This window comes from Hordeum vulgare, unplaced genomic scaffold (assembly GCF_904849725.1).
Source record: "Hordeum vulgare subsp. vulgare unplaced genomic scaffold, MorexV3_pseudomolecules_assembly, whole genome shotgun sequence".
Taxonomy (NCBI): domain Eukaryota; kingdom Viridiplantae; phylum Streptophyta; class Magnoliopsida; order Poales; family Poaceae; genus Hordeum; species Hordeum vulgare.
The window spans coordinates 1-13,963 of record NW_025422570.1 but is presented as its reverse complement, the minus strand read 5'-3'; the positions used below and the strand labels follow the sequence as shown (position 1 = coordinate 13,963).

The window sequence follows — 13,963 nt, the reverse complement described above, 5'->3', positions numbered from 1 at the left end:
ACCATAGTTAATGAAGAAAGAGAGTGTAGTTGTATCTTATATAACATACGGCTCTAGCACGAGATCATAGGCAAAAAAAGATGCTAGCCCAATCACAAGCAAGTATTAGCCCCAAAACATTTAATGCAACTTATTTTAGATACAACCTCTAAGAAACAATGCATTAGGATGGTTGTTTCTTAGATCCTAGTCATACCTAGGATAACACGCTAAGATACAATGCATTACGGAAGGCCTTGCAGCACGAGAAATCCAACTATAACTTGATAGGTGTCATGGGAATGCATCTGACTCATTTTGTGACCACCAATTAATTGGAACGGTACAATCAGCACGGTTCATCCACCTGTAGCTTGATAGGCGCCATGGGAATGCATCAGACTCAATCCGTGACCACAAATTAGTTGGAATAGTACAATCACCACTGGCCAACAAGCAGTGTGGTCACCCATGCTCCAACTGGATCATGTTGGTGTGTAAAAGAGGAGGACACCGGATCATCAAGCCGCACAAGAATTATGTGCTTCTTTTGTTGGCTGTGATTGATGTGAATACACGATAAAAAACTTGGATTAACCTAGCTAGCTTGTGAATTCGAAAATATTTCTCAACTATAATAACCGCAATGAATTGATTTTTTTTGTGAAGAAGTTCACATATTTCTAGCGTCAATGTTTTTAAATATTTCTATGGTCGCTTTGTCAGAATGGATGGGGTGTAACAATGTGATACTTTTTGTTGCCTCCATATAAATTTGTAAGAAAATCCAAACAATCTATTGAAAAAATGGTCCGACGCCACAACGCGCGCCATCACGATCTAGTCGGTAGCGGGGTGTCATAGGCTTAGGATTCATTGAACCAATGGACTCTATAAGTCTAAGCTATTAATTAGTAACCTACTCACTCCATGCAATTAATAGCCTATGTGACTAATTGATGCCAACTGTAGCATGCAGATAGTATCATTGTTGGGCGCAAACTCGCTATAAATAGGCGGCCATGCCTGATCATACGATCCATCGCAACACACTCTCACACACACATACATTTCAGAGTTGGACTTGCAGTTGAAGTAGCTCCAGAAAAAGATGGCGGTAAGAAATATGGGTAGTATGTGCATGTAACCTCTTTTTCTTTACCGTAGCTGTTTTATATATACAAACATGGCACGCTTAAATACCAATGAATCAATTAGCTAGAGTTGGATGGATGTATACATGTATAGAGAAATGAAATGCATGTGCAGGATGTTGATTAATGAATTTGTGATGCATTTAGGTTGTGATGAAGGTTGGTGCATGGGGTGCACCAGACGGATCCCCTCAGGATATCAACGCCGAAAGCAGGCCCCAACGCCTAGAGAGCATCACCATCTATAGCGTCGAATCTCCTGGGGTATGCGGCATCAAAGGTTTCTCCTTCAAATACGTGGACCAGCAGGGGAGCAGCGTCAAGAGCGCCATCTGGGGCAGCAACAGCGGGAATCCCAACACCATTGAAATGAGGGAAGGCGAGCAGCTCAAGCTCGTGGGCGGCACCTTCGACAATGAGGGCATCGGATCGCTCACGCTAGAAACGAACACGACCAAGCACAAGACCTACGGGTATCCGGTGCAGGGAGGCGAGTTCAGCTTGCCGCTGCCGCAGGGGAAAGGCGAGTTGGTCGCCTTCTTTGGCCGCTCAGACGTGACCCTCAAGGCGTTGGGCGTCTACGTGAAAGGCTCGCCCGCCAAGGTCGGTAAGTGGGGCGCCAAAAGCGGCGCACCACGGGACATCAGGCCAGATGCCGATCCGTGCAAGCTGGAGAGCTTCACCATCCACAGCAGCGAGCGCATCCATGGCTTCTCCTTCACCTACCTTACCAAGAGTGACCAGGCCATTAGTGTCCCCCTCTGGGGCAAGAAAGCTGGAGAGGAGCATACCGTACGTTAATTAATTTCCTTTCTACTTGTCTACTATACAAGTATACTTAGTTAGTTTTTGCATGCTTGTGATGTGGTGCAGATTTTCATGAACCAAAGCGAGTACGTGAGCAGCATCACCGGCGCTTACGACACCTATGGCATCACCTTCCTCAATTTCGACACCAACCAGGGGGCTTCGCACACGTTCGGGCGCAACCCATCTGCAGGGACTAAGACCTTTAGCGTGCCGCTGCCGGACAACGGTGCACTGGATGATGCGGCCGCGGTCGCCTTCTTCGGCAGCTCCGGGGATAGCCTCGTCGCCATCGGCGCCTACGTCGGGGTCGCGCCCGAATGAACCATCCACCTTGCTAGCAGCTCTACTCTATCCCATCGATCCCACACGTACGTACCTGCAGATCCTAGCACGTATGTACGTTCCAATTAAACCCCAGCTGCATGCTATGCTAGCTGGCTATGTGTGTGTTTGTACGTGGTGAATAAGGACGATGGGGTCCCACTTTGCGGGCTGCAGCTCGATCTACCTACTTTCAAGGGTAATGTGTGTGTTTGTGTATGTGCATGTAATAATGTGCGCCCATGGCTTGCAATAAAGTTGTACCACCCGTTTCCTTACACACATGTATCTGCTCCGTTGCTTTTACATCCTAAAGTTTTAGCACGGTATCAACATATCAACATTACACTCCCCCACTCCAAGGACCTAAAACTTCCCCGTAACGTTTATGTTATGCACATGGAAAAGAATGTAGGCGAGGCTCTTTTTAGCAACATCATCAACATCCCTCATAAGAAAATGGATAGTGTTAAGACAGATGAAAAGGACGTACACAATAATAATATTGAACCACAGACTGATAGTGATGCCAAGCCTACACCTAAAGTAATTGTTACAAATAATTTGTCACGATAATTTACAAGTAATCTTCTCTGAGCTCCATACACATATGTTTTCAATTGGCTTTTGTAGACTTTACTATATCTGCAATATTATCCCTTGTTATCAATAATAAGAAACGAATTACACCCTCCCATCACACACGGATGTAGCATTCCGTGTGCGTTGTGACATGCACGTCGGTTACACAACAACTTTAAAGCCGTTACCGAATTCTGCAGCCGTGTTCCTTGTATAGAATATCGCACACGATTTTTTTCATAACTAATCGTGTGCGAAATATCGCACACGGTTATTTCAACTTATCCGTCTTCGTAGTTTGACCATATCGTTCACGCCTTCACAATATCATTAACAAGGATCACCTCATGTTCCCGCCATTATATTGTTCTGTCTTCCTGCCTCCTTTTTCCGCCGTTCCGCCACCTTCCCGCTTCTTCTTCCCGCCGTTTCGCTGCTTTCCCGCCTCTCCACTCTTGCCTATTTGTACGAGTGCCGCCGCCAGAGCCGTGCGCTACGTCGCTACAAGTCCAAAAAGTCGATGAGATACCAAATTCTGAGTCCATTCCCTCACCGGCGGAGGCAACGCCCCCACCCCCCCCCCCCCCCCCCCCCAATAAGATGGTCCAGCATAGGCCAGCAGGATCCCCAACTGCTTACCACATGCTAATGCCAAGCGCGACTCCTCGGTCATTGCCGTCCCCCCGGCTCGTCATCCAATTCGGTCGAGGACACTGATTCGGCCACATCCGATTCATCGTGGACACTGTGTCTTAGTGATTATGAAGCTGACGATCGGAGGCTTGAGGAGACGTACCATTTGGTTCAGAAGTCTTCGGAGACTCCTCCAAGGCTGGAGGAGGAGCGCCGCCGCAAGGTGGGGCACAAGGGTGCCACTGCCCCACCATCCAAGCATCATAAGACCATCACCAAGAAGTGCAGCGCCTACGATGATGTTGCCGAGGCCTCGGGTACGGGCCAACCATACGCCGCCAACAATGCCGACACCCAGTGCCACGACGACGTCATCTCTTCTGATGAGCGGTTGAATTACTTAATTATTAGTCCGTCTGTTCCAAATTATCTGTCGATTTTGGAGTATCTTGTATATATATGTTTCATGCTACTTGACTATAGCTGTCCGTAGGAAAACGGAGACGTCGAACTTCCAAAAACGGTGATTCGTCCATGGACAGGCTAGATGCTATACATTTAATTTGGACTTTCTTTGCGAGGTTTTTGCTGCCAAGAGAACACAATATTTTCACCGTGAAGAGATTTGCTGAAGGAAAAAAAATTATGAGGTGCTGAACATTTTGTAACATGGCACTGGAGGCTTTTACGTTCTTGTAAGAAAAAAAAGTCTTAGTGGCGATCTTGTCTTTCAAATGTTGAAAATCAATCCTTATGACACCTAGGGCTTAATCCACTTACATCAGCGGTGTAAGCTAATATGATCGCGAGGAACTGGTAACAATGATTTTTGAGATTGGTATCTCTATTCCTAATTGGGGAGTTGGTAGCTACCGCTCCCGGCTTATCTTCGTTCTTTTTTTTATCCCACCTCTGACTCCATCCCCCCCCCCCCCCACAAAACCGATGGAGAAAAAAAGAACAGGATGAAACCTAAGCACGTCCTTCGCCGTCGCACCCCAATCACCACCTCTTTCCTTCCCTGCCTCCCCTTCCTACCGCCGCTCCTCCGCTTCGGCCCGGCCATCCAGGTGCTGCCGCGCCCCCACCAACCCCGTCGCCATGGCCTCACGCATCGCCCCGTCCCGCCCGACGCCGACGCCGACATGTCCTGCATGGCCGAGCGAGATCGAGGCTGGTCGCCGGTCATGTTCTCCTCATGTGCAACCTCCTCAATAAAGCATCCAACACATGGTGGGATGTATTTTTAGCGTTTAAAAAACGTGCACTATCCTTTCTCATGCAACATATTTTCACCGCTGATTTGTGACCTCTCAATGAACATGAGGAGACCATATGCTAGCCAGAACAGAGTATATTTCAAAACAATATTTCTTTATGTACTATCTGATGAAATTTTATTTTCAAAGACGTTCATTCATATTTTTGATGACCTCTTCATTCATGTCAATAGTAGTTACTTTGACAGAACAAATATGGTCTTGAGTACTTTTCAGAAAGGCAATACCCTCTGCCCGGAAGATTTGGGACAATATACAACATGTTCTTTGTCCATATCTGCTTGAAGAAAATATATAACGTGATATGTCACATACTTTCTTGTTAAGTTACAAGAATATTTGCAGGCTGCCATCCAATTTGCTACATATTTTTATTTATTTTGCACTGTTATTTTTGTAGTGTGATATAAAAAAGAAGGAATGTACATTGTAGGGGGTTTGCTACGCGCTACATATATCTTACTCACTAGCAGTTAGTCAGCTTATATTCCTGTAATGCGAAATGGCACAATCATCTCATGCCATTTCAGGGGAGCAGTAGACGTAGCATCTATGCTATGGTCTGTAGCAGAACATTTATCAGTTCGATAAATATGCACTTCCAAAGTTCCTCGCAAGAGCATAGTTTTAGTGCCACAAGTATTATCTCCTGACCATACTTGAGAATTTCCTTTGGTCAGATTGAAGGCCTCATTCTTAGCTCAAACATGATGCTCTACTGAAAGTAGAAGAACATGACAAGCTGGGGTCGGCACAATCTCCTGCAAGACCACACCAAGGTTCATTACCTGAAGAAGACCGGCGTAGTAATCGATTGTGTAGATAACCGCAGTGAAGGAGATTCTGAGTCATCAACGTAGTACGGACACGCTGCACATGATGTCATTGTAGTACGGAGCGGCTATGACTGTAAGTGATGGTGGAGGTGTATATGTCAAATGATCTATTATGTAGGCATTTTCTTTAGGTGTGGTGTTTTATTTTAACCAAATGATGCTTGTTGTATAAGTTTCTGTCGGTAATGATTTGCGGTGTTGATCCTGTAGTGCGATTTGTTCCAGATGGCTCGATTGGAGTATTCAATTTTAACGAAGTTGTAGAGCAAATTGCATGAGCAAGCGGTTTTGCTTCATGAGTTAATAAAGGACACGGTAACAATGGCACATGAGACATCTGATCTTCCTTATTGGTTCGCGGGCATCATAGGCGGTGCAAACCTCGGCCTCTTTGATGCCGGTGGTATATCAACATGAATACTAGGGGTGGTGATTAGGAAGGAGAGCGGGATAGCTAGTGGGGGACTCCTCCTTGGCGATGCATGAGGAATTAGGGTGTGAAGGAAATAGGAAGCCATGACGAAGGTGAGATGGGTGTCATCCGATTTTAAAGAAGAGGGCTCCAATGAGAATTGTCCTGCTATGGAGGGAAACCGAGGGACAAGGGGAGAATTCGGCATGAAAATGGAAGAGCGCGTCATGGGGTGACGTTTTTGAGTCGGGATCGCATGTTTGGAGATAACATTGTGGATAGTCTGGACAACCACATTCTCGCTAACACATGGACTCTATTTGAGGGAGCCCGGAGTTTGTAGACAGTGTGCCTGTTTGATGTCTGAACACGCTCGAACGTACGAGTGAGAAATAAACCTCGACCTTGAAGATGACCTTATTTATTTATTTTTTAATTTATTTACATACATTGTAGCCCGTAGCAACGCACGTGCGTTCTAATAGTAATCTATAAATGGTCACTTTTACTTGAGAACCAAAAAATAGGTCATATGATTTGGACAGAAGTGGGTCAGTCACAAACGGGTACTCTCTCACCCCACCAAGCTAAGGCTTCCCTAGCGCCGCCGCCCCTGTCCCCCTCTCCTCTCACGTCTGACAGTCTCGTCGGCGACAAGAGGGGTGGCACGGTGACCCCGTACAACCCTGCATGCGTAGTGCACAATTCATTGACATAACACTCATGGAAGTCCTTCTGCATAAATATTACATCCCTCAGAGTAGTACAACAGAAATATTGCGGTCCACTAATATTACAGAACGCTTAATATTACAAGCCAAAAGTGCATAAACTGTTCAACCTCTTCCTCAGACATCTAATAAAGATCAAACGGTACGTACTCAACTTGAGATAGTTGACCTAACACTTGTAAAAGCTAACTGAGAAACATGATAGCCCAACAATTTAGATACTAGAGCTGCTCGACTAGGTTACCTTGTAATACTAGTCTACTCTCACTTTCAGTTACTCCTCTGATTCATCTTCTCTATTGTCATCAGTTCCGTATGCGATGATGTAGTCGACTCCTTCTACTCCTGCGCATAGATCTGGCGCTTTGTACTAGAATTCCTGGGGCCTTCGGTGCTCTGATCGTTGACATCATTGTTGACCTCCTCAAAATCTAAGCAAAGGGTCAATGGATGGGTTGAGTAACGAGGGTCACACAACAAGTTTAGTCAGCCCTCACGGGTTTGAGAATCAGTTAAGGTTCCTTTTCCACCGCGAACATAGTTTCTTTCGGGAACACGGATGTAACTGTCACAATTTGATACACTCTGCAGAGGTGCGCCACCTTTCCCAAAAGTAGCATTACCCCTGATACAAGTTTCACACTCCAGAGTGTGGTTTGTCATGTCTGAGATTCTTGGATACATTCCGAGTATTCTTCAACCCCACACATTCGCCCTTGTCGTGACAGATCAGATCCCTGGCCTACGTGGGCCCCAATCCATCTTTGTCACCCCACCCGAGACATCACTACCTTCATCGGACCCGTCGGGGAAAGTTCACGGCGTTCCCACGCACGTTGGTTGTATCAATGACCCAACCAGGCAGCGTATCCGGGAATATGTTATAAGGAAGAAGATACTTATGACCCTTCCGGCCCATACCAGAACCTTTGGTTGACGCGTAAATACGGCGCTCTATAAGCCGTGGAACAATTGTTATTAGTCCTAACTTTCCGGTAGGATGTGACCTCCACCACAACAATCAGTCTGTCGTTTCACCAACCAATCAATCAAGCAGAAATAAAATAAAGTTTTTTAAAAGTACTGTAGTAAAATACTTTAGTTGATATGCAAGAATGAACTTTCCTTGAGACTGAGATAAAGTGAAGTCTAAATCTTTGAGTGACCCGCGAACTTCGGGTTCTGAAAATCAGCATCATTGTCTGATACGACAATGTTTAATATCCAAATTCATACTATTATGCATATAATGAGATGTCCTTTTTTAATCCCCAAAATTTGAGTTAAAAGTGTTTTTGAGAATTTTTCCTAAGTAAATGTGTATTATTAGGGTTTCATAAACATTTATAATGAGGAATAAACTTGTTATGATTTGAAATTCAAGTAGTTCATATAATTGACCTTTATAAAAAGTTTCCCATATATTTTCCTCAAGAAATTAATTTTAATAAAAATAATTTCAAGTCATTTCCACTTAAGGATCTTTGAATTTTTCATTGAAAGAAAAGTTTTCTTTAAGCACAAAACAAAAGTTATATTAAAATTGCTCATAAATTTAGGAGTGTGTAGCATATTTTTATTTATTTTTGGGTGTGTAGAATTTTGTGAGCAAATCATTGAAGTTTTGAACGTTATTTGAATTTAACTAGATTTATCAAATTACCCTTCTGCCCTTCTGACAGTGGGTCCATCCACTTAAGTGGGCTGGTTCGGGTCAACCGACCCTGCCCCATCAGTCAGTCTCTCTCTCTCTCTCTCTATCTATCTATCTCTCTCTCTCTCTCTCCCTCCCTCCCTCCCCTCTCTCTCTCATGCGCTCCCTCAGATCAGCCTAGACGAACCGGAGCAGGTTCTGCCAGGACCCCCTACTAGCATCCCGTCCTACCAACGACTCTTGGCTTGATAGCAGGAGATGAGTTTGCAAGGCGGCTGAGGCTCTGGTCCTCCATCTGTTGCGCCGACGAGTCTCCTCGCCGACAAGATGCATTGCTCGTCTTCTTCGCCCGTGGGAGCGCCGCCGCTGCAACCCTAGTGCGACAAGTTAGATCCAGCCGGGACGGTCCCCCGCTCCACAGGACCCGTGACCTCGGACGCCGCCGGGCCTCTTGTGATAGCCTCAGACGGGACGGTAAAAAGAACCCATCTAAAAAATTGTCCTCATATAGGAAAAACGGCCAAAACTATCAAAGTCCGCAGGCGAACCGGCGAAACCACCCTACCTATCAAAGGCGTGCCTGGCTGCATGAATGGGCATAGCTAGAAGAGAAGGGATTGGATGGGCTTCTTGGGTGCATGCGTCCAACCATGGGGCGCGCGTGCATGGTGATCGATTGACTAGGTCCAATATGAAGAGACCCAGCCGATTGACTGGTCTGGGTGCAGCGTGCATACACATAAGCGCGAGCAAGGAACAAGGGTTGCTGGCTCGTTGCCGTGCCCGTCTATTTATACGATAATTGATAGGATTTTTTAATATATATGGACACATAAAATATATTATACTTGTACAAACATAACCTTATATTAGTCAATAAATATTGAAAGTCACATATATACTAAGATAAAAAAGGAAGGTGAGTTTGGTGCATATGTTCACGTGCCTCTCTACCAACAGGCCACCATGTTCCACAACATAGAAGAATTACGCGAGTTTGGTGCACCTAGACACTTCTTGTATGCAGTGTATCATAGTCACCTAGTTAGGATTTTATAATATATATGGGCACATAAAATATATTATACTTGTACAAATATAACCTTATATTAGTCAATAAATATTGAAAGTCGCATATATACTAAGATAAAAAAAAGTAAGGTTAACATACACAAATTGGCTTGGAATGACAACATACACATCCATGTATTCAGTAAATAAAACCAATCCATAGTGCCAAGACAAATAATAAGCCATGGCAAAAACGAACATGCAACATGGGATATGAATTGTCATTATAGATTGTATACATGGTGCATTAATGAAATGTTCACGTGCCTCTCTACCAACAGGCCACCATGTTCCGCAACATAGAAGAATTACGCGAGTTTGGTGCACCTAGACACTTCTTGTATGCAGTGTATCATAGTCACGGAGAAGAGTGCTAACAAGGATTTCAATTAATTAGGAAATCAAGTAACTGCTATACTAAATACCATAAATGGGATGCCCTTAGGTAAATTGGGTAAAGGAGTAACAAAAAATATGATTACATAAGCATAAATGAACATTTTTATTGTCAGTGGAACACTTACTGCTGCTTCATTTCGTATTCTCAAATATGATTATTTGTCGGGTTATCCAAGATTACGGACCGCTGCAATCAAGCGAAGCATGTGCAAATGGCACTTGTCCCCGGCTATGCGACGTGAGGTTTGGGTCACACCCCTCTCACTAGTAGGCAGCGCCAGCCGGAGGGAATCTGGCGTCGACCCGAGCGATTCCCTCCCGTGCATCATCGTGGAGATTTAAGAGGACAACCAAATCGTCGTCCATGATTTCTTTTGTTTTTCATATATCTTGCAAGGGTGTATGACATAAATGGCTCGCCACTCGCATGCTATAGATATTTGTGACGTGCATTGTACGGTCACGCCGCTAGAATTGGTTTTATCAGTGGCGTGCGCAAACGAAAGCACACAACTAATAACTTGTTATCAGTAGCGTGTGATCCCACACACCACCAGTAGCCATTACCTGTCGCATAATCAGTGGCGGTTCTAAATCAGGCCACTAAGGGCCAAATTGCCAGGCCACTGCTAAGATATTTCCTACTAGTGCGGGTGGCCCACTGCAATCATCAGGATAAGAATAAACATGTCATTCAAAGTTGAAACTTAAGAGATAAACATACATGCATTGGCCCCTTCGCAATCTGGTTTTGACACTCGCCTCATGTGCTTGCACCGGAACTTCCGTCGGACAATATATGAAGTTTGCCATCCCTCGAGACACTGCATTCCCCTAGTGTCGCTGGTGATCATGTCACTACTAGAAAAACGGCTATAGCTAATATGGACATTAATGACGCATCATGTATGTGATGCGCCACTGCTATATTGTAGTGGCGCATCACATATAGGTGCACCATTATTTGCCATATTACTAATGACGCACCTGTTGTGCGGTGCTCATTACTAGTTTTTGTCCTCGTCCCACACCCTTTCCAGACTTAGCAGTGGTGAACCAGGGGAAAGTGCGCCGTTACTAGTTTTAACTAGTAATGGCGCACCACACCTACGGTGCGCCACTACTAACAATCTTTGCTCTTATTACATGCAAAATGCCACCGACCCGACCCCAGGCTCCTCCCACACTCGACCCGACCCCAGGCTCCTCACGCACTCGACCAGGCTCCTCTCTCTCCTCTGTCGCTCGCTGCTTCTAGGGTTCGCCCCCCACCGCCGTCGCCGCGGCCGCCGAGGCCATCTCAGGCGATCTTTCCCTCCGCCCAAACCCGACGACTCCTCCCTCTCCACGGGCTCCACCCCTCCCTCGGCCCGATCCCAACGCCTCCTTCCTCCCTACGGGTCCATCCCCTCCCTCGCCGCGAGCTCCTAGCCCGGTCCGGCCCCTCCGGCGACCCACTCCGGCGAACGGCGCCCCACCCTCATCCCCCCTCCCCATGGCCCGACTCTGATTTTTTGGAAGTGGTTTTCTCCTGTGAGCAGCTCCTCTGATTTGCTATGATGTGTTCTATAGATGTATTGATTGTATTGTGATGAAATGGCAGACAAAATTTTCATATAGATGTATTGATAGTATTGTGTTGATATGGCAGAAATAATTTTATTATAGGTGTGTTCATATGGCAGAAATGTAAATATAGTTTGTACTACTAGTTACACACATGGATGGTGGATAGATGGATGTATGCTGACGGTAGGTAGTACTCCGTATATGATTTGCTTGATGGATGGATTAGTGGTGCTAGTTGCTTGCTAGATGGATGGATGAATGGTGCAACTACGTAGAATTATTAGTCTAAGTTACTATCTCTATAGTAGATAGTAATATTTTCACCTAAAGTTTGTCCAAAGGTTATTCAATCCATCTAAAGTAATATATGTGGATAGGAGATAGTAGTAGTGTTTATCAGTAATTTTGGTATGAGGGTCTACCAATGCATCTAGGGGTTAAGAGACTTATAATGTTGCTATATCCGAGTGGCCTATGTTTTGGTATAAGAAATTTTGCAATATGGTTAGGCATGAGATGTTGTTCATAATATTCTCTATTTTACAGCATCTTTTGTACTTGTTCATTGTTGCTATATCCGAGTGGCCTATGTTTTGTCAGAATGTTGATTCATTTCCGTTTCGGCAAATTTCAGACGCTCCATATGTCCACTTTTTAGTAAATGTCATGCCCAAATTTTCTCTATTTTAGGAAATGTCCGACGACGAAGAGGAATTCGTTATGTGCGAATACAGCCAAGATAAGCACGGCCTTTGCGACACGCCTTACCTAGTTGATGATAGGCGCTTCAGCATCATGCTGGATGAGGACTTCGAAGTGGATACAGTAAGTCACAATGACAAGTCTTTATTCGTAATTAAGCATGACTTCTTTTGCTTCAACTTATAATTTTTATTTTTTACTATTCTACTAGCATATCCCCTGCGATGCAAGACATTATGTGTTGGATAAAATTGGTTTCAGTACTGAAATAAATATGGAGGTAAAGATAGTTCACTTGAGGACCGAGCATGGTTATACTTTTGCCGTAAAATTGTACAATGTAGACACCTACTCCTTTTTTGAATGCAAAACTTGGGTAGCACTATGCAAGGCTTATGCATTTGAGCCTAATATGCTTATCACCTTTGATATTCGTCCGGAAGATGAAATTGAAGGTAATATCGTCGATGTGCGTACGCCTCCAGTTCTACCATTATGTGAGTTTCTCCACCACATTTATTAAGTAATTTATATTTTTTATTTAAAAATAGTTGACAACTTATTTCCATTGATATCTTATTTTCATTCTTCAAAAAATGAACGGAAAATGGTAGGCAGAACCTATTACTACAATGATGAAGCAGAATTAACTTGTAAGGTGAAACATCTTCTTGTCGCATTTATCAATAATTTTGAGAATTACAATACCTATCAGCAAACTCCCCAACATTATGGTCAATATGTGCCACCAGTGCACGTGGTGAACTACGGTAACATGCATGGAGATTGCATGGTAAGATTTTCTACTATTACGACATCCATGCATATTTTGCATAAATTCTTGTAAAACTAAACTACATTGCTAGCTACAAAGCTAATACTATGTTTTTCAACAGAAAATCCCGCAAGATTGTGTGCCTCATCTGATGTTACCAAGAGGTCGCGTTGATGTTATGATGATACGACCAGCACGGCCAGGTCAGCCTATGTATCTGCATCACTCCTGTCCATACCGGATTTCTAAAACCGATGAAGTCATGACAATCAAAGATTGGAAAAAATGTATGGTCAATCGTAGAGAGCTACTCGGAAGCAACATTGTGCATAGGCCAAGAATTGGAGACAAGATCATCTCCATTCTCCATAATGGAGAGTCAGGGTCTATCTTGTTTTATGATATTCTACCTAAGCAGAGGAGTAGGTCCTAGGTACAATGTGTTATTATGTGCTACAATGTGTTAGAGTTGATGATGATGAGGAGGAGGAGTTGTGATTATGACTAGTGACCAACTTTTGTTATATGATGTCTCATTGACGAAAATGATATTAAATAGTATTGGCGGTAATGACTATGATGATTATTAAGCTATTTCCGAGATGATGTGATGATGTGCTACAATGTGTTAGAGTTGACGATGATGATGAGGAGGAGTTGTGGTTATGACTAGTGACCAACTTTTGTTATATGATGTCTCATTGACTATGATGATTACTTCTACATCACTATGTATCACTATTTTCGAGATGATGTCATGATATTTTATGAAACTATTGTATAGAATATGTATAACTTACTTCTACATCACTTATATATGTATCACTATGATGAATTGTATTCGGAGACTAATCTTTTATTGTATTCGATAAATCTGTTGTTTATATGTTGTGCTGTTTATATTCTGTGTTGTAATGTATTTTGTAACCTCTGCAAATATCAGAAAAGCAAAAAAAATAATTCCTAATATTCATAGTAGTGACGCACCATATTGCATTTTAGTGGCCCACATAAATAAACACCTCAGTGGCGCATTATCTAAAAATACGCCATTA

The 13,963-nt window shown here is 43.8% G+C and overlaps 1 protein-coding gene across 1 annotated transcript; it reads left to right on the top strand.

The window, feature by feature from the left end:
- The first annotated feature begins 1,020 nt into the window (after positions 1–1,020).
- LOC123420315 lies at positions 1,021–2,542 on the top strand. Its single transcript, XM_045107325.1, has 3 exons — positions 1,021–1,096; positions 1,281–1,925; positions 2,007–2,542. The coding sequence occupies exons 1-3, from the start codon at positions 1,091–1,093 to the stop codon at positions 2,262–2,264; spliced, it is 909 nt and encodes a 302-aa protein (XP_044963260.1). The 5' UTR covers positions 1,021–1,090; the 3' UTR covers positions 2,265–2,542.
- Positions 2,543–13,963: the final 11,421 nt, after the last annotated feature.

What these genes read in the sequence shown, in the direction of transcription:
- LOC123420315 (XM_045107325.1), top strand. An exon ending in AAGCTGGAGAGGAGCATACC is followed by an intron (nt 1,926 to 2,006) that starts GTACGTTAATTA and finishes GATGTGGTGCAG; the next exon opens with ATTTTCATGAACCAAAGCGA.